The sequence below is a fragment of the Larus michahellis genome, chromosome 5 (genome assembly GCF_964199755.1).
Source record: "Larus michahellis chromosome 5, bLarMic1.1, whole genome shotgun sequence".
Taxonomy (NCBI): domain Eukaryota; kingdom Metazoa; phylum Chordata; class Aves; order Charadriiformes; family Laridae; genus Larus; species Larus michahellis.
In genome coordinates, this window is record NC_133900.1 from 28833232 (window position 1) to 28855048 (window position 21817).

At 56.8% G+C, this 21817-nt stretch overlaps 1 protein-coding gene across 1 annotated transcript; it reads left to right on the plus strand.

The window, feature by feature from the left end:
• Positions 1–7310: 7310 nt before the first annotated feature.
• Positions 7311–19956, plus strand: PITX2 (paired like homeodomain 2). Its single transcript, XM_074589356.1, is given in 8 exon segments — positions 7311–7441; positions 8638–8693; positions 8889–9026; positions 16210–16470; positions 17303–17508; positions 19262–19687; positions 19689–19758; positions 19761–19956. Coding segments are annotated over 7 exon segments (1212 nt in total). The 5' UTR covers positions 7311–7441; positions 8638–8647; the 3' UTR covers positions 19826–19956.
• The last annotated feature ends 1861 nt before the right edge of the window (positions 19957–21817 follow it).

The window sequence follows — 21817 nt, forward strand, 5'->3', positions numbered from 1 at the left end:
AGCTCCGAAGGCCAGGTGGTGGGACAGCCCCACCACATGCCAAAACCTGACCATTGCGCCCCAAAATCTCACCCCAAAACTTACAAGGACGCACAGCAGCCCTTCCCAAACCTTCTTACCAAAAAAAACACCAGCAGCCACAGGGTGGGAGATGTGCTCCCGGGGCCACCGTGGCGAAGCGGGGCAAGCACCCTGAGGGACTATGGACACAGGCAGCCCACACCAGGGTAGGGACAGCCCAGAGATAGCAGAAAGAAGGGAAAATGGCTTGCTGTAAGGAATGATGTGGGATCAGACACAGGTGGATACTCACTGCGTGCATCTACTTTTTCAGCAACGTGCAGTTCTGAAAAGATACCAAAACCAGGGAACAGATCAGTGGCAGATCGTCGCACTGCATGACCACCAAACCATGTGTGAGAGGAAAGCAAAGCCTAAGCAATGCACATTTCCCTCATCTTCTCCGATAAGCTTCTTCACAACTATGTCACGCCCAGCAAACAAAATAAAATTAAGAAGAGGTACTCTCTTTTGAAACAAAACTACAATATATAGGTAAGTCGGGCTCGTTCCGGCATTGTTTCTCCCCCTTCTCCTTCAGAAATGATCAAAGGCCACAGCCGGAGACCACACGTGGACACTTTAAGCAGAGCGATTCGTAGCTTGAGGGACAGGCTGACAGCAGCAAAGGCCAGGGAGACACAGGAGAAGCAGCCACTTGATGAGCCGTGACAGAGGCTCCCTGAAGAGGCCAAGCACAAACCCTGCTGGCACTCAGCGGCTGAGGGGTGGTCCCTTGGCGGCGTGAGGGATGGGCGGGAGGTGTGACACCTGCCCGCTTGCCAGGCCAGAGCAGCGGGGAGGCTGTGACGCTCCAACACTGGCAGCACTGTTGTGCTTGTACCTGTTTTTTGAAAAATGTGACATCCCCTTCAGCCTACACCTGCAGCACTTACCAGAAGGTCTAATTTTACCAAGTATGGATGAAAACAAATTAAGCAACTACACAGAGATCCTGGGTTTCCGTAAGCTTTGGAAAAGGTCTTCAAAGCGACATAAAGAGCCATGTCAAAAAAATCTGAGTGGCACCCCTTCTAGGGTTTCTCTGCTAAGCTCCCAAATCCCACAAATTTGAATCCAGCTCCTGTAAGATAACAAGGGGTGGTTTCATTCATTCCCTTTGCTACAACATGACACTGCTGAGAAGGAAGTCCAGTGACAGTACTGCAAAGTATCAGGCACGTAGGGAGAAGAGAGACATGTTAAGTATACTGTGCTGGACACGGGATATGAGCAAGCTATGGGCTGAAAAGTCCTGTCACAAATGACTGAAGCCATACAATGAGGCTTGAAAACGAGTGCTAGGCCGTCTAATCCTTATTGATAAGTGTTGCCACCCTACAAACCAGACTTTGAGGAGCTGAGGCTCAACAGAGAGTGTAAGACTTGGATATAACCAGACAGTTCCGGTTGCCATGGCTGAGCAGCTGACCCACTGGAAAGGGGAAAGGGGTGGCAAATGCAGGCAACAAGGATGTCGTCAGCCCTGCTTGAGGGGGAGACATGAACTGGTGGGACTGGTATTTGCTTGGGAAGGACAAAGCCCCTTCAAAGCTAACAAGGGTACAAAATGCTAAGCAAAAGCCTGCTGAGCATTCACAGCCTGGGTCTGGCCGCTGCTGCGAGGTGGACAGAATCAGAGATGCCGAAATAGGTGCTAATCCTGGCCCTCAGCTTTCTGACACCGAAATAAAGAGTGTGTGTGTGTGTGCGCGCGTGCGTGTGTAAAAAAAATAGAAAGGAAAAAGAGAGAAGGGGGAGGAGGGAAGATGATGCCCATAACGGACGGTTTGCTTTGTCCTGCAGAAACAGCAGCCAGAGCAGGAAGAAGAAGGAATGTGCATGTGTGCGCGCACCATGTGGGACAAAGGCAGTGTATTTCTCTTCAGCCAAGAGCACTGCTGTCATCTGTCAGCATTGTACGCCTGTGTACAAGCAACACCAAACAGTATTTGCCTTCCAGTGCCTTTGACAATAGGCTTCTCATGTTGATTTCCTCATCTGAATTTTCCTTTTGGCTCCCCAGCTCGAAGTGCATACACCTAGTTTTGATGACACTCAAAACAGCTGGCTGCAGACAAGTCGCAGGTTTGCAAGTCTGGTGGAGTGTAACACACACACGCATACACACACACCTCGTCCTGACCCCTCTCCCCTTCTCCTCTGCGATCTGCTGCGCTGGAAATGTTTTCTTTTGCCTTCCCAGGCTCGGCTCCCCGGCCCCCCAGGGCTGCTCCCCAGACCTGCCCTCCGTCCGGCTGAAGGAAAGTGGGGGCCGGGAGGTGCCCCTCTTGGCGGGGGGTGGGGTGGCAGAAAGCGGGGTTTCACGCTGCCGGGCCCTCCGCAGCCCCCCGCGGCTGCTCCGCGCCCGCGGGCTCGGTGGACCGAGAGCTCCGGGCTGCGGGGAACGGAGAGGGGAGTCAGGAAGGGGGGTTGTCTGAATGCAGGGCTGCGGTCGTAGCGGTGGGAGAAGGAGACAAGAAGAGTTTCTGAGTGGTTAAAAAAGTTCGGATAAGCAAACTGTGTTGCTGTCAAAGATTACCCCCCCCCTTTTTTTTCCCCTACCCCTCCCCTCCTTTTTTTTTTTATTTTTAAGGCAGTTGATGTGGTAATTAAGAATTTGGTGAGAGCCCGGTCAGGTCACCTCGTTTCTCAGATCAGAGCCCCATCAGAAATTCTTTCAAGTGTCCTTCTGCGTCGCCAAAGATGACAACAGCAAATCAATATGTGCTTGAAATGAAAGGGGTTGCTGGTTAGCCCCCGAGGCTACAGATTTTCGCACCGCCGGCCTTTTTTTTTTCCTTGTTCTTTTTTTTTCTTCTTCTCCCCCCCCACCCCCGAACTTCTCGCATTCCTTTGCACTGCCTTTCCTAGGAAGAGCTACCTTTTTATCGCTAGTCTCGTGACGAAAGTAAGTGCCCTGTTAGCATCTCTTTGCGGCAGGACGGGCCCCGCCGGCTCTGGCGGCGCTTCCCGGTTCCAAGAGCAGCCGGTCGCTGCCGGGAAGGTGCGAACCGAGCGCGGCCCCGGCCGAGGGCATCCCGCATCCCGCCCGCCCCGGCAGCCGCTGCCTCCCAGCAAACCGGGACGTATCTGCGCTTCCGCTTCTTCTTTCTTCCATCCAAAAAAAAAAAAAAAAGAAAAAATAATAGGAGGGGGTAAGGGATCAAAGCAAAGGAAAATAAATACGGGAATCGCTGCGTGAAGCTTAGATTACTCTGTGTTAACAGAGGCTGCTCCGCGCGGGTTCGCACCGTCGTCCTTACCCCTAATGTGCCCCGATTTAACAATCTTTCCAACGACCGATGTCCTCGGGACGTTTTAATTAGTTAATTCATTAGTGAGTCAATACAGACATTTATATATTCTTTTAGCTCAAGTGGTTAAGCGCTGATTTCGAAATGATTATAAAACATAGGAATATGCGAAGCACAGTAATTTTAATTTATATGCAAATCAACGGGTCCATTTGAAATGCTTACATTTTTAACAATTATTGTATTGTAGCATCGAGACGAACCGCCTGAATGAGCAATTTTGAAACCAGATCTGGACAGGAAGAAAATATTCGAGCAGCCCAACAAATCAATAATGTTTGAGTGTGTTAAACATAGCCAGCTATAGGTATTTACATACTCGTTTGCTGTCAGCTAAGGAGCTCAGAGAGGTGGGAGGAGAGGTTGGAGGGGGGGAGACGGGAGGGATTGCTTGCGAGGGCTGAGATCATAATCCGGGAATGAAGAGAGTAAATGGCCGTGAGCTGCCCCATCGCACACTTTGGAGGAAACCCGCCTTCGCCGCCGGTCCCGCAGCGCTGGCGGCCGGTGCAAGACACCGAGGGAGGGATGCCCGAGACGCGGCTCTCTATTCAGCTAGACACGCTTTGCCTTTTTTGTGGTGGTGTGTTGGCTTTTTTTTTTTTTTTTCCTTCCCCCGTCCCTGGGCAGAACCCTCCCCGGCCGGCAGCGAGGAAGTAGCCCGGATCCTCCTTCGGCTCGCCCACCCTGGGAAGGGAGAAGCCCCGCGGCTCCCACCGCCGTCGGGAGCACCGCTGGCTGCGCCAGGTGCCTGCAAACGGATAGTCGCGATAGGCATTTATGAAAACAGCTTTTCCACTTGTCGGGGGGAGGAATAACACCGGCCCTCGTTCCAAGCCGTTCGGAGAGTCGGCCTGCCCGCCGGGGGGCCGGCACGGAGGGCTCCCAGCCCGGCTACTTGCGCCCCAGTCGGGCCAGCCCGCCGCTGCTCCCCGCCTCAGCCCACCGAGGAAAGGCTCCTTAGCCTCGTCGGGGTTTTTAAAGCTGTTGTCACTGCGCTGGCGGGAGGGGGGAGCCAGACTATAAATACAGCCGCCGCGGCCTTTGCTCGCCCTGAAATCTATTATTACATTTATTGCTTTGACAGAAGGGGGGTGGGGGGAATTGAAATCCGCGTATTAAGTCGGCTCCATAGTTTCCAGACACCCTGGAACCCCTCTTCCACGGCAGCATGTCTAATGTATTCCCTGGCGATTCTGGGCATTAATTAGTTGTTTAATAGGAGTATGACTAAAAATGTAAAAGAAGGATTAGGAGCGTGAAACGTATGTCCAGCTCCTTCCACACACTCGAGGAGGGAATGAAAATCACCCTGTATCTTATGTTTCTCCAGAAGCCATTTGCATTTCCCACCAGCTGCTCACTTCAGCCGCTCCGGCTCCGGGGCGGCCGGAGCCCGCTACCGCCCGGCGCGGAGACGGGCGCGGGGCTGCGCGCGCCCCGGCTCCGCCGCCGCGCTGCCAATGCGGGCGCCGCAGCCTGGCCTGTCTTACCCTGTCCAAAACACAACGGGGCTTGGGAGGTGTGGGGAAGATGCGCACCAGCGCAAGCGGTTTCATTTTCCCGGGGAAGCACAAGTGCGAGGTGGGAGCTGGGAGCCCCCCTCGCTCCCGCTCCTTCTTCGGATGCGCGGGGAAACTGGATTTCCCCCGTCAGAGCGCTCCCCAGGACGGAAGTGCAGATAGCCAAGGACACAATTAATTAATATATTTCTCCCTAGAAAAACTCCCACACGGTTTCATCTCTTGCGAGGGGGGGCAACCCTCTCCGCTTGGCGTGGAAACTGCTGCGGCGTCGCATTCAAAGGGCTTTTTCCGTGCGCGTCGGGAAGCGGCGGTGCTGCGGCAGGCGGCTGGGCTTCCCCGGGAGCCGCCGACACAACGACCCGCTGAAAACTTGGCCGCTTCCGAGGGTTCGCTTCCCCCCCACCCCCCGGCAATAATTGCCTAGCCCCCTGCCCACGCCTATAAATAACTAAAATTCACTCCAGGCTGAAATAATTTAAAAATAGCCACAAATAGATCAGGTGCAGCCTCCGAGTTAAGAAAGCGCCTGTTTTATTTTCGCGTGGTCCTTCTATAAACAAAGCCGCGGAAAAGCTGCGAGAAAAAGCCATCGCTTTAATTTGGTCTAAATAGAGATATCGGACTTCGTTATTTTCTTAAACACGGAAAACACCACAAAATCGAAAATTAATTCCTCCCTGTCGCCATCTCGGTGTCGTTTGGGGGAAAAGGGGAGAGCGTTTGCCGTAGCGTTTTCTCGCTATCGTCCGTAAAGGAGGCAGGGCGAGTAACAGAGATGAGCGGCAGGGCTTCGGCTACCCCGGCCCTGCGCTAGCGATACGGGCACGAACAAGAACACCCGGGACTTAAAAGAAAAAAAAAATAAAGAAAAAGTTAACTCAAAAAAATTACAGAAAAGTGTGTTAAAAAAAGAAACCGAGATCTCTCACAACGGGTCGGCGATCCCTCTTCACACCTGGTGCAAGGACAGCCGCCGGCCCGGAAAACTTTGGGCACAGTTACTTCTGTCCCCCTCCCCGGCCGTGCGGGGCGGAGCGGAGCGGGGCGCTCCCTGCGCGGGCGCGGAGGGGCCGCGGCCGTCCTTGCTCACCTCGGGTCTCCTCCGGCTACCCAGCCCTCCGCCGCGCCGCCGCCTTTTGTCCTTCCTCTTGCCCCCTGCCCCCTCCGCGGCCGGGGGCCGCCGCCGCTGCGCCCCTGCCCGCGGAGGGCCGCGGAGCCGCCCGCCCCGGCCCCGGGCCCCGCGGCGGCGGCGGGGCGCGCGCGGCGGAGCTGTTGTGACGTCAGGGCCCGGGGAGGCGGGCGGGGCGGGGCGGGGAAGGAGGGAGCCAGCGGCGGCTCCGCGGCCCCGCAGCCAGCGCAGGAGCCCGGCGCGGCCCCGCCGCCCCCGGCAGCACCGGCACCAGCAGCGGCAGCAGCGGGGGCGGACAGCGCAGCCGGCCCCGGTGAGTGCGGGGAGGGGGGATCGGGGGGTGTCGGCGGGACGGGAGCGGGGCCGCCGACCCGGCCGGTCCCGGCTCTGTTGCGTCCCGGGACGGGCGGCGGGCCGGGTGCTGCGGGGTCGAGTTGGCGATGTCCTCCCGGGCGGCTGCGGCCCGTCCCGCAGGGACCGAGGGCTGCCCCTCGCGCCGTGTCCCCCGCCGTGACGGCCTCGGCCTCCCACGGGGGAACCGGACCTGCGGAGCGGCCGCGCAAGCAGAGCCTTCCCGCCGCGGAGCCGCGCAGCCGGGCGAGGGGAGGCAGCGGCGCCGGCCCGGGCTCGGGGCGCCGGGAAATCTGGCGGGCGGATCTTCGGCTCCGCGGCCGGGACCCCCCGACACCACCCGCGGCGGAGCGGCGGGGTCCGGCGGCCCCTGCGGACACCGCGGACGGGGAGGCCCCGCACGGAGCCCCCCTTTCGTTTGAGAGCCACCGGCCACGGGCCTCTGAGAAAAAAACCCTCCCGCCGAAATCACGGACCTTAGTGTTTCGGGCGTTGCTGAGATATTTGCCAGGGGGGTCTGTTTTTTGGGGGGAGGAGGTTGTGTTGGTTTTGATTTATTTTTTTTTTTCCACGAAAAATTTGCGATATATACCAATAAGGAAAAAAAAAAAAAATGATCCCGTGTGGCACCGCTTTTTTGTCCGCGCCCCGCGGTTGTTACAGCCGGAGCGCTCCGAGCAGGTTGCTGCGGGCCCAGCGAGCCGCGGGGAAAGGGAAAGCTCGCACGGTGCGGCGATTGCGGGGGCTGCGGGGGCACGGAGGTGCCGGGGTATTTAATTGGGAGCGGAGGAGCGCTGGGAGAAATGGAAAAGCAAGCGGAGTTGCTTTCGTTTGGGTCTCCGGGCCGGAGACAATAGGAAAACGCTTCTCGCTCCCCTTGGCCCCGCGCTGCGATGTGGTTTGCAACAAAAATTAGAAGAGGATACGGAGAGGAGAAAGGGAAGGAGCAGAACGGGCAGCGGAGAGAGAGGAACGAATAATAAATCCGTCCGGGAAAGGCATTTTTCTCCGCGGAGAGCAGCGATTCAGGAGAGAGGAAAAACTTCCCCTCGGTGGCGGTGCGTGTGCGTGGGGGGAGCGGTGTGTCTCCACGCGTGAGATAAATCAGCCATCGAGGCGGGCGGCGGGGGAGGGCGGCTGGATTTGCCATGCGGGACTAATCCTGACGGAGACCTTTCCCGATTTAAGGACCATCGGCGAAGAATTAAGGTTCTCTTCAACGCCTCCCCGGTTAATTTAGGCGCAGCCTGTGTGCTAGGCCCGGCTGCTGAAGGGAGCGGAGCTTTTTCCTGGCGGCCTTCGGCTTTGAGTCGAAACCTCCGTTCCACAACAAGACTCGGAGGAGTCCCGATAACTGCACCTTCCACCTTCCCCGTGTCCCCCTTCTTTTTCCCTTTTTTTTTTTTCTTTTTTTTGGTAATTCCCTTTCCTCCCCTTTTTGCCCCGTCCCGGCGGAGGGCGGCAGGGCCGGGGCCCGGCGGGGCCCCGCACGGCGGGCGCTGCGGCGGGCGCTGCTCATCCCAAACGTGCCCCGGCTCCCGGCTGCCGCATTTCTAAGCACCAGCTAATAATGCGCCCGGCTCAGACATTAAAAAAGAGGCAAAGAAGAAGAAGAAAAGATTACCGAAACGACGGTGACATGCAAATTTCCCCCGAAATTATCATAAGTAAACATTTGAAGCCTGGACTAATAAAATCCCATCTGTGTTACTTCATATCGAGTTAGTAGAGAGCTGTGATAATGAATTTTGTAATATCTCACGAACAGACATCTCAATCAGGCACTAATCCTGTGATTTTACGGCCCAGCCTCTCAGGCCGGGGGAGGTGCCGGCGGTGGCCGGGGAGCGGGGCCTCGGCGGGCGCAGCCGCGGCCGCGCATCTCCCCGCCGCGCAAGGGACGCGGCTGCCGGTACCCGGGGACACTCTGCCCGGTGTCCCAGGCAGAGCACGGCCGCGAGGTTCGGGGACCCTCCTCCACGTCCCCCAAATAACGAGGGGTGGAGGGAGGCCGAGCGGTCCGACGGGCTGGGAAACAGCCACGGGGGTTTGCACCTATCGCGGGTGGGACCCGGGTGGGACCCGAGGCAGAGGCGGGGAGAGGGGACAACGTGCGGACATCGCTGGGGAAAGATGGGGGTCCCGCCGGCCTCGCTGCGACGTGGCCGCCGGGCGGCTGGGTTTCTTTTTTTTGCATTTATTTTTCACTCCCAAAAGAATTGGTTTTAAACCCCCGTGCTTTCCTCTTTTGCAGATAACGGGTAATGGAGTCCAACTGCCGCAAACTTGTCTCCGCCTGTGTTCAGCTAGGTAAGAGAAACCATCTCCCGCCGGGCGGGAGCCACAGCGGCCCCGCTGCCGTGCGGTGCGCGGGTGCGGAGCCAGGCGGGGCAGCCCCTGGGAAGCAGCGGCGCCGCATCCGCGGGAGGGGGTGCGCAGCAGCGGGCGCTGACCGCCTCTCCCCTGTCCTGTGTGTGTCCCCCCCCTCCGTGTCCCCGTCCCCAGGGGTGCAGCCCGCCGCCGTCGAGTGTCTTTTCTCCAAGGAGGCAGACATCAAAAAGGGGGAGCTCGGCGAGGCGCCGGGGGGCCGCAAGGAGCCCGCCGGCACCAAGCTCTTCGGCCGGCCGCCCCCCAGCGCCAATGGTAAGCGGCAGCCCCTCCGCGCCCCTCCGCGCCGCGCTGCGCGGCCGGGGCAACGGGCGGGCGGTAGCTCCGCGCCGGGACCGCCTGCGCGGCGCCAGGGCGCCCCCTGCTGCCCGCCCGCTGCGCGGCTCCGCGGCCGGGCACCGCTTGCGCCTGGAGATGCGCGGCCGCGGGGAAAGGGGGAGCGCGGGCACATACACATTCCCCCTCCCCCGCCTCCGGCGGCAGGCGCCCTAACACCCGCCGCCAGCGCGTCCCCCCCCAAAAAAAGCATCGCTGTCAGCGCGTCTTTCGGACACCCGCAGCGTCACGCTCGTATTTATTTTTATTTTCTATTTTTTGACGCACACACACCCCCCCCCCCCGCGCCCGTAAACAAGCCGCCAGCCCTCTCCTGCCCCCAGAGGCAGGCACCCCCGCGGCGCCCAGTCTGCAGGCAGAGCGAGCTCCTGCCTTTTCTTCCCCTGCCCGTTTCAGGGGGTCTGGTAGGCGAGCCCGAGGGGTGGTAAAGAAAAACAGCAATGCAAACATATTACAAAGAAGAAAACAAGCGCTCTGTATTTCGAGAGACTGTTTAATCCAAGATAAACGTAATTTTGTTTAAATAAAATATATTAACCTGAATTAATAATACAGGAAACTAGACTGAATTAATAATGCACGTATTCCTGGTCTCGTGGTTAAACACTTCCTTGTAAGAATACTGTATTAACCCTGTTTGGCCAAACAGCTCGCTATTTCTCAAATAACATCCAGTGATTTCAGGAGGAGCCACGTCCCCTTTCCGAGTCCACCCTCCCCCGGAGACTTTAAGCAGGATTTGCTCGCTGCACATCAAAACCCCTAGAAGAAGAAACGCTTAGGCTAAAGGGAGGTTAGCGAGCAAAATCCGGGGTAATTCCAAACGCGGAGGTATTACGAGCCGATAATTTTTAATCCCGGAAACATACATGATATTAAATTGTGCACAAATAGGCTTTACCAGGGTCTGGCACTTTTTCCCTCGACCAGTAATAAGTGTTAAATAATGTGGAAAGGAAGGGTGACATTGCTTTATATATGGTTTGCAAATAAGAAAGGCCTTTTTACCCTCCCTTGCCTTTTCCTCCCGACGAACAGGTGGTCTTAATCAAAGCCCTTAGCACGATCTAATGGGAAAGTGGGGACCTTTCTGATATAATAAATTTATGAGCCCTTCCACGCCAGCTTTATTCGACTAAGTATTTATAAAAGTAATATCCACATATGCTCCCTGACACGGTAACTTTTACTTCCTCTGCCGAGAAACAAATGGTTATTTTCTTAACCATCAATTATGAACCCGGATTATTGTAGTACACGCAAAATTTCCTGCCTCGTTACCGTATCAGCCGGTCTGTTTTTTACCCGTCGGGCTGCAGGGGAAATCGCTATCTAAACACCTTTAATGCCATTAATTAAAATATAAGTCTGATCCGAAGCAGCAACGCGGGGTTGCCTGACCATTAAAACCTTCCCATTTACGGGGAAGGGAAGCGCGGAACGACCGCGGATGCGGATAGATCCCTGCGGATGTGGGGATGATCCCTGTGCGCAGCACCAGCCCGTGGCTCTGTGCGACGGATAATGGCAAGTCCTGAAACGTCCCGAGCTGCTGGGGCCACTCACTGCAAATTGTAGAAATCACGGCTCTTTTCTCGTGATTTGGGCGGGTTTTGTTGGGCTTTGGTTTTGATCTGCTTTTAATCGCGCGGTGCTGGTTGATTTTTGTCTTTGCCTGGCCGTCAGGACTTCGTGCTTTATGGGATTTACCTCACAAAAAAGTCTGGTCCTTGGGGCGGGCTGGGTGGGAGGCGGGGAAGCGGAGCGGGGGTTATTTGGGACCCCCCCCTCTGTCACAGTTCGGTTTCGGAAATTACGAGGGCGGTCAGGTAATTTCGCGAGTTAGGCACCATCGGAAGGCACAAGGAGAACAGTCGCTAACTAGCAGCATGGGTAATATTAGTAGAAAATAGGAATGTTTGGTCAAATCGATGCTTCTGTGAAAGGAGGAAACGAAATTCAGGAGGAGACGCCCCAAAACGACACGGGCGCGCTGGGTTCCCGCGGGGAAGGGTTATTCCAGAAGAAACGGGTCCGTGGCCACACCGGGGAAAGGAAAATGGGAGAGTATGAAAATATTGCAGCTTAGTGTGCCAAACGCAGCCCGGTGGGTGTCGTGTTTACCCAGAGAGACGGGAAAAATCGCTGCTGGGTGAACAGTCCCACAAAATTAGGAAAACTTCAGCAGCCGCTTGGACAGCCCCACAGCACGCGTAAATGGCTGCTGGTGGGTCTATTCGAATAATTTTTATGCGGGGCGGGAGTATGCTTAAACTATTTGTGTGTGTGTGTGTGTGTGTGTGTAGAAGTGTGTATATATATGCATATATATAATCTGTACAATTTGTTGGCTGGGTGAATTCTACTGAAGGAATCCTTTCTTGTAATCGATAATTTGAGTATTGCTGAAGCAGCAGCCTCCAACATAAAACGCTGAAAATACGTGCCGCCTTCTATCATCATTCAGCATCACGAATTGATTGTTTCAACTCTTAAAAAATATATATGCGTGTGTATATATATTCTTTTGGTGTATATATATTCTTTTATTTTTTTTCCTTTGGTCCGAATATTCTGTAACTTATCATCTCTTTTTTCAAAAACAAAAAAAGACCCCAACGCTGATTCAGCTTTCCGTACACAGCAGCTGAAGACACGGCAGCGTGCACACCAAAGGTCCCCGCTGCCTTTTTTGAGCCCCGGGACGAGGCGGGCGCGCAGCCTCCGCCCCCGCGGGAGCGAGCGGGCGTGGGGGGGGGGCCGAGGCGGAGCCGGAGCCGGAGCGGGGGCGGCCGGAGCCGCCGGGCAGGGCTGAGCGGCACCGTCCCCGCCACCACAGAAGGTGGCCAAATTTGTCCCCAGAGCTGTGACCCGAGCGGTGGAGCCGAGGTCTCCCTCCCCTGGCCGGGGCGGAGGCGCGGCGCCGCGGAAACTGCGCGCCCCTTCCCGCAGACCCCGCCAAGCGCAAATTAAGAGATATTTATTGCGCTTGGGATATATAATTCCCCCCACCCCGCCCCGTGTCGTCGTCTGAGAATAATATATGCAGCAGTTGTTAGCCTCACTCCAGGGAAAACTAAATGTATAACGAAAGCTTATTCGTGAGGAGGAATATACTAACGGAACAATCTGATGTCTTCTTAATCCTATGTAAAAAGCTCTGTAGTCTTCCTAATATTGACTGAATGGGTAATTAATGGCTCTTCATCGAGGAGAATACCCGGTAATCCGAGATAGGCGAAAGACAACAAGCCAAAGGTAAAAGACAACAGGACTAGCTGGAGACTCTACATAAGAACCAATTTATCCATTTAGGAGAGTATTACGCCTAGAAACAACGATCCCATAAGGAGATAAAGGAAAAGTGGGAAAATAAATACCCGCAGTAGGTCTGGCCACCGCCCCCCCTCCCGGCACCCCCAGCCGAGCCGCTCAGCTCCCGGCCCGCCCGCCTTACGCACCGGGGCCGGCACTGGGGATCCCGGGAGCGGGAGGTGGAAAAATACGCTCGGGAAAAAAAGAAAAAATTAAAAATACAAAATTAAGAAAAAGTAAATGCAGAAGGTGGAGCCGGGTGCGGAGCAGCCCCAAATCCACATTTTCCGGAGCCTATGGGGGCGCGTCCCCGGCAGCACCGGGCAAAAGGGGAAGGGGGGAATTCCCCCAAAATGTGGGTTTCGGGGTGGCAGCCCCGCGCAGCAAGCGCGGACAGTCGGTACGCGGGTTTCCCGGCCGGGGTGGCTTCGCGGACGGGACCCGAACCCGAAAGGGGATGGGAGATTCCAGCAGAAAAAAAAAAAAAAAAAGAAAGAAAGAAAAATTAAAAAACACTTTTGACATTTTAATTGAAACCTTTACCGCTAATATATTACTTGGGTGACTACAATTAGGTTGTTTTTCGGTTGGCTGACAGCTTTTAAAATATTATTTCACTCGGGAAATAAAAGCTTCATCTCAGATTATAGGTGGGTATTTTTGGATTTACGTGATTTATGGTCACCATGACAACTAATGCTGCGTGGTAGCTCCCCTCCTGCCCGGGGTTGGGGGAGTTTTAATCAAAGGCATGTAAGGAAATGCCGGCACCCTCTCCCTTTGGGCTGCCGCGGCCCGGGCCGGTGCTCTGTCCTGCTTTTGGGGACGCGGGGACGGACGGGGGGTCTGTGGTGGCTGGGGCCGGGGGACGCGGGGCTGGCGCTGGGAAAGGTGCGGGGGGGCGGTGCGGAGACCGGCCCTGCTCTTCCTCTCCCCTTTCCCGGGGGGAGCGGGACGGGGCCCACCCGCCCCCGCCCCCGCCGAGTGTCCCGGGACAGGGAGGGCCGCGGCGGGGCGGGCACCGGCGCTGAGCCCTACCAGCGCATAAACCGCGTAAAAAGCGCCTAATAAGAGGGACTTTTCGTTTCGAGTCGCGGCAGAAGAAGCCGGATTTCCCCGGATTAACTAAAAATAAATTAATGCAAAAAAAAAAAAAAAAAGAAAAGGAAAAGGGGGAAAGGGCTCATCTGCGAGCGGGCTGCATTGCTTTGTTGAGTAAAAAAAATAACGGGGGAAGCCACCGTAACCCCTCTCCCCGATGCTCCCCCTCCCCAGGGGTGTGCAGGCTGGGTACAAACAACCCCGAGGTGGGGGCTGGAGAGGGGCAGTGTCCCCCGTAGCGGGGCCGGGGCGGCTCCGCGCCCGCGGCCTTTGCGCGGCCCCGTCGGGGGGAAAGGCTGTGGGGTGAGGGGGATTTTTGGGTGCAGGACCACGGAGGTAGCGAGAGGTTAAGAAGAAACGGGGATATGATTGGTAAACAAATTGTGCAGAATGGAGCTGGATTCATATTGACTTAGTTATAGGTCATCTGCTGCCGGTGCAAAGGGAGGAAATATTTACTTTACACATATACTTTATGATCTTGGGGGAATTAGAGGAAATTCAATAAGAAAACGGCTAGAATCATTTTAAACCCCCTATTTAAAAGACTTAAGCAAATTAGAGTCTTATCAGATTAAAATCCACTACAAATGTAAGAGCATTGTCTCCGTCGAAACGCTGTGGGGTCTGAGGAAAGAGATTCTTTGCCAAATCTCAGGGATAAAAACACGTCATTTAAACACCAGATAATGAGCAGAATGTAAATTAATTTAACCTTCTTTACTAACAGGCTGCGAAAGTAATATGTATGATTTAGCGATAAGTAAGATTGCGAGGGATGATACGTACCTCGAACGAGCATCAGCGACTGAGAAGGACCCTTGGCAGGGGGTGGGGTGGAGTGGGGAAGAAGCAACGGGATACAGAAAAGTTTGGGCTCTGGGATGTGGGTGTGGAGGGACACACCAAGGGGAAGCTTTCGGTAACTTTTCGATGCCCCTGACTGTGCAGAGGAATTGAAGATAGAGGCGCAACCTGCATTTTCCGCGCCCGGGCTCCCTCGGGCTCCCCGTCCCTAACCAGGGCCGCAGCTCCCCCGGGGCAGGGCTCGGGGACGGGCTCCTCTGCCCCGGGAGGTCCTGACCGACACGGGAGGGCAACCTCCCCGCGCCTCAGCCCGACTGGATACAGCCCCGCTCCTCCTTCCTCCTGCCAGACCCGGCTCCGCAGCAGCCTCGCCCCCGCGCTATACGCGGGACGGCGGGACAGCGCAGCCCGTCACCCCGCCACCGCTGGCCGGGGGAGAAAGGTCAAGTCCTGCCCTCCCCCCCAAAAAAAAACCTCGGGGGGAGGCCGTGTGGGAGAGATTTGTGTGCCGGCGCCGGGCGCGGTGCGGGACTCGGACAAACTCTGCGAACGGCTTTCGTAGGCGCGGGTTCGTGGGCTGCCCCGGGCGCCGCGCCGGGGAGCGGGACGGTCCCTGCGGGTCCCCGCCGGGAGGGGGAACGGTCCCTGCGGGTAACTGAGCGGATAAGGTGTAAAACTGGCGTGGGAAAGCCTCCTTGGGGGCTCGCTGTTGGGAAGCCGGCAGCGAGGAGGGGACGGGAATGGCAGTGCCAGCGAGAGGGTTTTTCCCCTCCGTTTTCTCCGCTTTGGGTGCGGGCAGCGGGAGACGAGGCAGCCGGCGAGCGCGGGGAATGCAAGTGCTCAGGGGCTGGGATCTACACGCTCTTCCATACTCCTTGGAACGGGATGTGAAGCTTCCCGTCGCCGTGCCGCAGAGGGGTGGTTGCTGTTGCGGTTCGCGTTTCGCTGTTGTTGTAGCTGTTCCTGCTACTACTGCTGTCACCGGTCAGAGATCCGCCGTCTGACCGGCCGCATCCCCTCCCCTTCGCTTTCCACCCCCTCGAGGGAATAACGAGGCAATAACGAGGGAATCAGGGCTGCAGCGCCTCTGTTAGTGCTGAGCTTTCCCGCTCCTCAGCCCCGCAGGTCCGCGGGTGCGGACGGCAGCACGGCCAGGCGCAGAGGGGCGCGGAGCGGGCGTGCCCGGACCCCGCCTCAAGTCCCCCGACGGGGCGCCCCGTGGGCCGGTCGGCGGAGGCCGGGCTCTCCGGGCGCGGGTACCACCCGCCGGGCAAACGGGGCTGAAAACGCGGGGTTTTTTGGGGGGGCGGGGTGCGTGAGGCGGGGCGCGGGGCGGGGGCGGGGCGCGGAGGGGCGTGGCAGAGGCGGGGCGGGGCGGGGCCGGTGACGTGCCGGCGCGGGGAAGGCCGCCGCCGGTTTAAGATGTCAGGCCAAGAGGGAAGCGGCTGAGCTGAGGCGGTGCGGGGCCGGCCGCGGCGCGGCGCGGGTCCATGCGCGGGCAGCGGAGCGGAGCGCCCCGCGGAGCGCCGCCGCGCCTCGCCGCCCCCGCCCCGCGGAGCCCCGCGGCGGGCCGGGGGCCGCCGGCCGGGGAGCAGCCGTGTCGCCGTGACGGCTCTTGCAGGACCGGACTCGCCCGCTCGCCTGTCGCCGCCGCCGCGCCCCCCCGGGCGGCGGGGGCTTCTGGGCTCGCCGTGCCGCCCGGGCGCTAGCCGAGCGCCGCCCGCCCCGCCGCGGCTCCCCGCCCAGCAGCCCTGACCCCCCGGAGCCGCGGGGCTGCTCCGCGCCCGCGGGGGCGTGGGGTGGGGGGGCGACGCGCCGACCCTCCTACACGTACCGACACCTACAGACACACGCACACCTTCTCCTATCGACCCCCCAGGCGCGCACGTAGACTTTGGCGTCCTTTTGCCGATGAACTGCATGAAGGACCCGTTAAGCCTGGAGCGCCTGGGAGCCGGGAATAAGCTGTGCTCCTCCTCACCTTCCTCCTCCTCCTCTTCATCATCTTGCCACCACCACCAGCCCGCGCTGGCCATGGCGACGGCGCTGGCGCCGGGGCAGGCGCGCTCCTCCCTGGAGTCCGCCAAGCACCGGCTGGAGGTGCACACCATCTCCGACACCTCCAGCCCCGAGGCCGCAGGTAAGAGGGGGCGAGAGGCAGGGACTCCCCCCCGCCGGGCGCCCCGCCGCCCTGGCCCGGTCCGGCCCCGGCAGCCCCGCGGCCCGCGATGCGCCGCCGTCCCTCTGCCCGGGAGCGCCCCGCACCCGAGCCGAGACCCGTGTCGTGGGGGTTTTTTTCGCGTGCGGTGTCTGTGTGCCGGCGTATAGAAAGAGAATGACATGTTGTAAGGATAGGCGAATGGCATGTACAGCGGTGGGAGAATAACGTGTACAGCGGTGGGAAAATTATGTGGATACATATGGGCGAATAATATGGATACAGAGCGACGAATAATATAGATATAGACAGGCAAATATGGGTATGGATGGGCTAGTAATGCGGGTATAGACGGACAAATAATGTGGGTATAGATAGGCGAATCATGTGGTTACAGATGGGCGAATAATTCGGTTACAGGCAAAGGAATAGCACGATACAGGCAGGCGAATAATACGGGAATAGATACGCAAATAATACGGATTACATGTATAGAGATGGGAGAACAATACGGAGGCGGATGGGCGAAAAACTTGCATACAGGCAGGCGGAGCGGCGGCCCCGTCCCGCTCCCCCGGCGGTGGCCGCTCCTCCGGGAGGAGCCCACCCGCGGGTGCCCGCGGGGCGCGGAGGGGCCGCGGCGGCGGGAGGCCGGGCGGGTTAATCATTACACCGCCGAGCCGCCTTCGGGGCAGCCCGCGGGATCCGGCGGCGCTGGGGACGAGCCCTTCCCCGGCCGCTGGAGAGGAGGCTTCGGAGGCTGAGGCGCCCTCGTTTTCCGCCTTGTTGTTTTTTGTTCCCCCCCCACTTACAGAGAAAGATAAGAGCCAGCAGAGCAAGAACGAGGATGCGGGGCCCGAGGACCCCTCCAAGAAGAAGAGGCAGCGGCGGCAGCGGACTCACTTCACCAGCCAGCAGCTGCAGGAGCTGGAGGCCACCTTCCAGCGGAATCGCTACCCGGACATGTCCACCCGGGAGGAGATCGCCGTCTGGACCAACCTCACCGAGGCCAGGGTTAGGGTAAGTCCCGACACGACACCCCGGCTCCGGGCAGCGGGGGTCGAAGAGGAGAAGGGCTGAAATGTTTGCAGCTGCTTTCGATTTCGGTTTGTAATGCAAACTTCAGAGCCGTTGCACAAAAGCAGGGCAGAACAGGACATTTCTGTCAAAGCGAGACAGATTGGGATCTCCCTCTCTCCCTCTCTCTCTCTCCCTCTCCGGAATACGGTTTGCTGCACGTTTCGCCCTCGCCGTGCAATGCGTCCTGCTCCTTTTGATCGAAACGCTAATGAAAACATTAGCCAAGAAAGCAACTTGGAACAGGCTGCAACCTGCGCTGCCTCTAATGAGAAAAAGATGTAAAATACACAAGGGCTTTTACTTCACTCCGAGGCACTCCCGACGTGCCTTTCCTTGCATTTTCTCTTTTCTTTTGGTTTCACAATTCGACGAGCGTCTCTCTCCGCCCTTTCCCCCCTCTGAGATTTATGGGACCATCACGGCGCCGCTTGCAGAGATACCGAGGCCGGATCCTGCTCGCGTACAAACGCCGCTCTGGGGGGGGGGGGGGGGCGTGAAAAAAACAAACAAACAAAAAACCAACACACACAAAAAAGCCCCCAAACGGGTCGAAACCCCAGATTTTCGGAAGTCCCACATAAATCCTCTCCCCGCGGTTGCCGAAGGAAAGCGAGGCAGTGAGAAGCGGGGCCGGGGCAGCCCCGCGTTGGGGAGCGGAGCCCGGCCGGGCCTGGTGCCCCGCCGGAGCACGGAGCGGTGTCGGTCGCGGCGCGGCTTTTGCGGGAATGTTCGGCTTCGGGCGGCGCGGTGCCGCCAGTCGGGGCCCATCCCCGTGCTGCCCGGGCGGCCCCTGCCCGGGTCGGCCGGAGGGCGGTGAGGGTCCTGCAAACACCCGGGGCGGCTCCAATACACACGGTGAAGCTGCTGCTGGCGGCTGCCCGACGGGTCAGACACCCAGATGTGGATTGGGAAAGGGCACGTTTTCCCCATTGTCTGCGGGGAGAGTCCCTTAGATCTCATTTAGCACATTGTTAAATGGCGATTTTTTTTTTTTCTTTTCTCTTTTTTTTTTTTTTACCCTTTCTTTTCGCTATAGAGCAGTCGAACAAGTTTGTTTAGAAAATGGTTTTCGGCCCTGGAAGCTTTCGCGCAAGGAGAAACTTGTAGCTTTAACAAACTGAAGCAAGGATTTATTAGTTGCTGGCTTCTCTTTCCCCGTAATAGGAAACATCGCCTTAAAAATTCCGCGGGTTTCCAGGCGTTTTGCCCTCGCTTTTGCACTTTTGTATTTCCCCTGGATGGCTCCAGTGCGGAATAAGCCAAAGGAAGGACGGGGGGGGAAAAAGAGAGAGAAACGCGGGGGGGGGGGGGGAGAGAGAGAGAGAAGGAAGAAGCGTTGGCCTCTGTGACGCGAATTAGAGCATCGCAAATTATGCTGCGGGGTGCGGGGCGGGGGGGTGGGGAATGGCGCGGCCACGGTTCTCCCTTTCTAAACCCCCCCGGCGGCACCTGGGCCCGGGGAATGCCCGGTGTCCCGGGCAGCACATCGCTGCCCCGGCCCTGCGCTCCGTGGAGGAGGAGGCGAACCGATATGTGTGTGTATATATATGTACGTACACATTTTTTGTATATGTATATACGGACACGCTCGGCTGTTGCCCCGAGAGCTTGCGAAGGGCTGCGGCGGCGGTGGTGGTTCCTGACTAACTCGCGTCTCGCATCTCCCTCCCTCCCTCTCCCCCCGTTCCCAAAGGTTTGGTTCAAGAACCGCAGAGCCAAATGGAGAAAGAGAGAAAGGAACCAGCAAGCCGAGCTTTGCAAAAACGGCTTCGGTCCCCAGTTTAACGGCCTCATGCAGCCCTACGATGACATGTACCCCGGCTACTCGTACAACAACTGGGCAGCCAAGGGCCTGACCTCCGCTTCACTCTCCACCAAAAGCTTCCCTTTCTTCAACTCCATGAATGTCAACCCTCTGTCTTCTCAGAGCATGTTCTCCCCTCCAAACTCCATCTCCTCCATGAGTATGTCTTCAAGCATGGTACCCTCTGCAGTCACCGGGGTCCCCGGCTCCAGCCTCAACAGCCTGAATAACTTGAACAACTTGAGCAATCCCTCCCTGAATTCTGCAGTGCCAACGCCAGCCTGTCCTTATGCTCCTCCAACACCTCCGTATGTTTTATAGGGACACATGTAACTCGAGCTTGGCGAGTCTGAGACTTAAAGCCAAGCAGCACTCCAGTTTTGGCTATCCAGTGTGCAGAACCCCGCTTCCAACCTGAGCGCTTGCCAGTACGCGGTGGACAGACCCGTGTGAGACACCCAAGTAGGAAACACTGCATGGGAATCCCTCCCCATTTCCCGCAGAGACTGAGAATTACACTAGAAAGTAATGGGCACTATAGAGAAAGAGAAAGGAGGAAAAATCAGACAGAGAGAGAGAAAAGAGAGAGAGAGAGAGGAAAAAAAGAGGAAACCACTGAAATAAGATAGTTCCTTTGTTTTCAAAGGACCTCCTACAGATTCTGAGATCTTTCTTTCACTAAGAGTATTTCAGCAGTTACAAGGACATATATATATATATATGGACAAATGTTTGACTGGATATGATATGACATTTTAATGTTACTATAAGCTTGTTATTTTTTAAGTTTAGCATTGTTAACATAAAAATGACTGAAAGGATGTATATATATCGAAATGTCAAATTAATTTTATAAAAGCAGTTGTTAGTAATATCACAACAGTGTTTTTAAAAGGTTAGGCTTTAAAATAAAGCATGTTACACAGAAGCGATTAGGATTTTTTCGCTTGCGAGCAAGGGAATGTATATACTAAATGCGACACTGTATGTTTCTAACATATAATTATTAAAAAAAACGCCCATTGTGTGAATATCAGTTTTAGAATAGTACCTCTGGTGGATGCAATGATGTTTCTGATATTGCAATGTAAAACATGCCCTGTGTATAACATTTCGTACAATATTATTGTTTTACTTTTCAGCAAACATGAAAAAAAAAATGTGTTTTATTTCATGGGAGTAAAATATACAGCATACAGTTTTGTCCGGATTTTTATTTACTGAGCCAAGCTGCACAGTGGTAACTGGTCTGCAGTGATTGACTGATCGTTGACACTGGATCTCGTTCTCTGGAAACACAGGGCAGTACTTTTTATTGCAATACAAATAAATAGCGGCATTTTTCACTTAAAAAAAAAAAAAAAAACAAAAAAAAAAACGAGGAGAAGAAAATTCCCCCGCTAGAGAAACGCGGGGCTTGGACACGCTGCCCTCGGTGCGGCGGGATCCCTTTATTCCCCCGCGCAGCCCCGAGAAAATGGATTATTTGACATCGCCGGCCTCGAGAATTACCAGCCACAGAATTGCTGTATCTCGAGCATAAACTTCTCCCGCTGTGAAGGAAGCTTTTATTACATTAAAGAAGAGGGGGGTGGGAAAAAAAGAAAAGCCAGTTTGCAAACAAACTGCTCCTGTTCAAAATAATCTGTCCCCTTTGCCGCCCCCTGCGCTCACCTTCTCCCGTCGGCGGGGAGATCCTTCGTGTAATATTACATTTCTATTTCCCAATCCCCCTTTTCAGGCAGGAGGAGAAACAAAGAGCAGCCCAAATCACCGCAGCCCCGCGGAGCGCGGGGGTTGAGAGGTTAGCCCCCGGTTTCCTGCGACTTCGTGCTGCAACACGTCGTTGAAGGGAAAGGTCGCGCCCCCCCGTGTTTTGTTTTAAATAATATCGACCCATTCATTCTCAACCTGCTTGTTCCTGAAATTATACGGGATTATAACTTCGCCGGACAATTGAAACAAATCAAGATGAATTGCTGCTCGGCCCTCCCCATCGCCTCACACCCCGGGCGGGCAAAGGAGGGGCTGGCGGGAGAGGGGGGAGCGGCGGCCAGGACCTGGCGGGAATACCGATATGCGAAGAAACTCCGCAGGCGCGTAAAATGGCGAGGGGGGCAGGGAGGAATCTCGCCGCGCTGAGGGACGAGCTTGCCATTTGCGCGCTCCTTGCGCGCTTTTGTGCCGTCGGGAGGAGCCCGGGGGTGGGCGAGGGCTCCTCAAGCGCGCAAATTGCGCGCTCGCGGAGTCCTCGCCCACCCCCGGGCTCCCGCGGAGGGGGGCGTCTTGTCTCCCTCCTCCCCGGGGGTTGGACGGGGAGAGGAGCAGAGAAGAGGGGGAGAGGGGAGAGGTCAGCGTCCTGCGCTTTCCCACAGGGACCCGAAACCGGTGTCCCCCCCCGTGTTCCCATTTGCGGAGACCCCAGCCCCCACTTTTTTCCCCTCT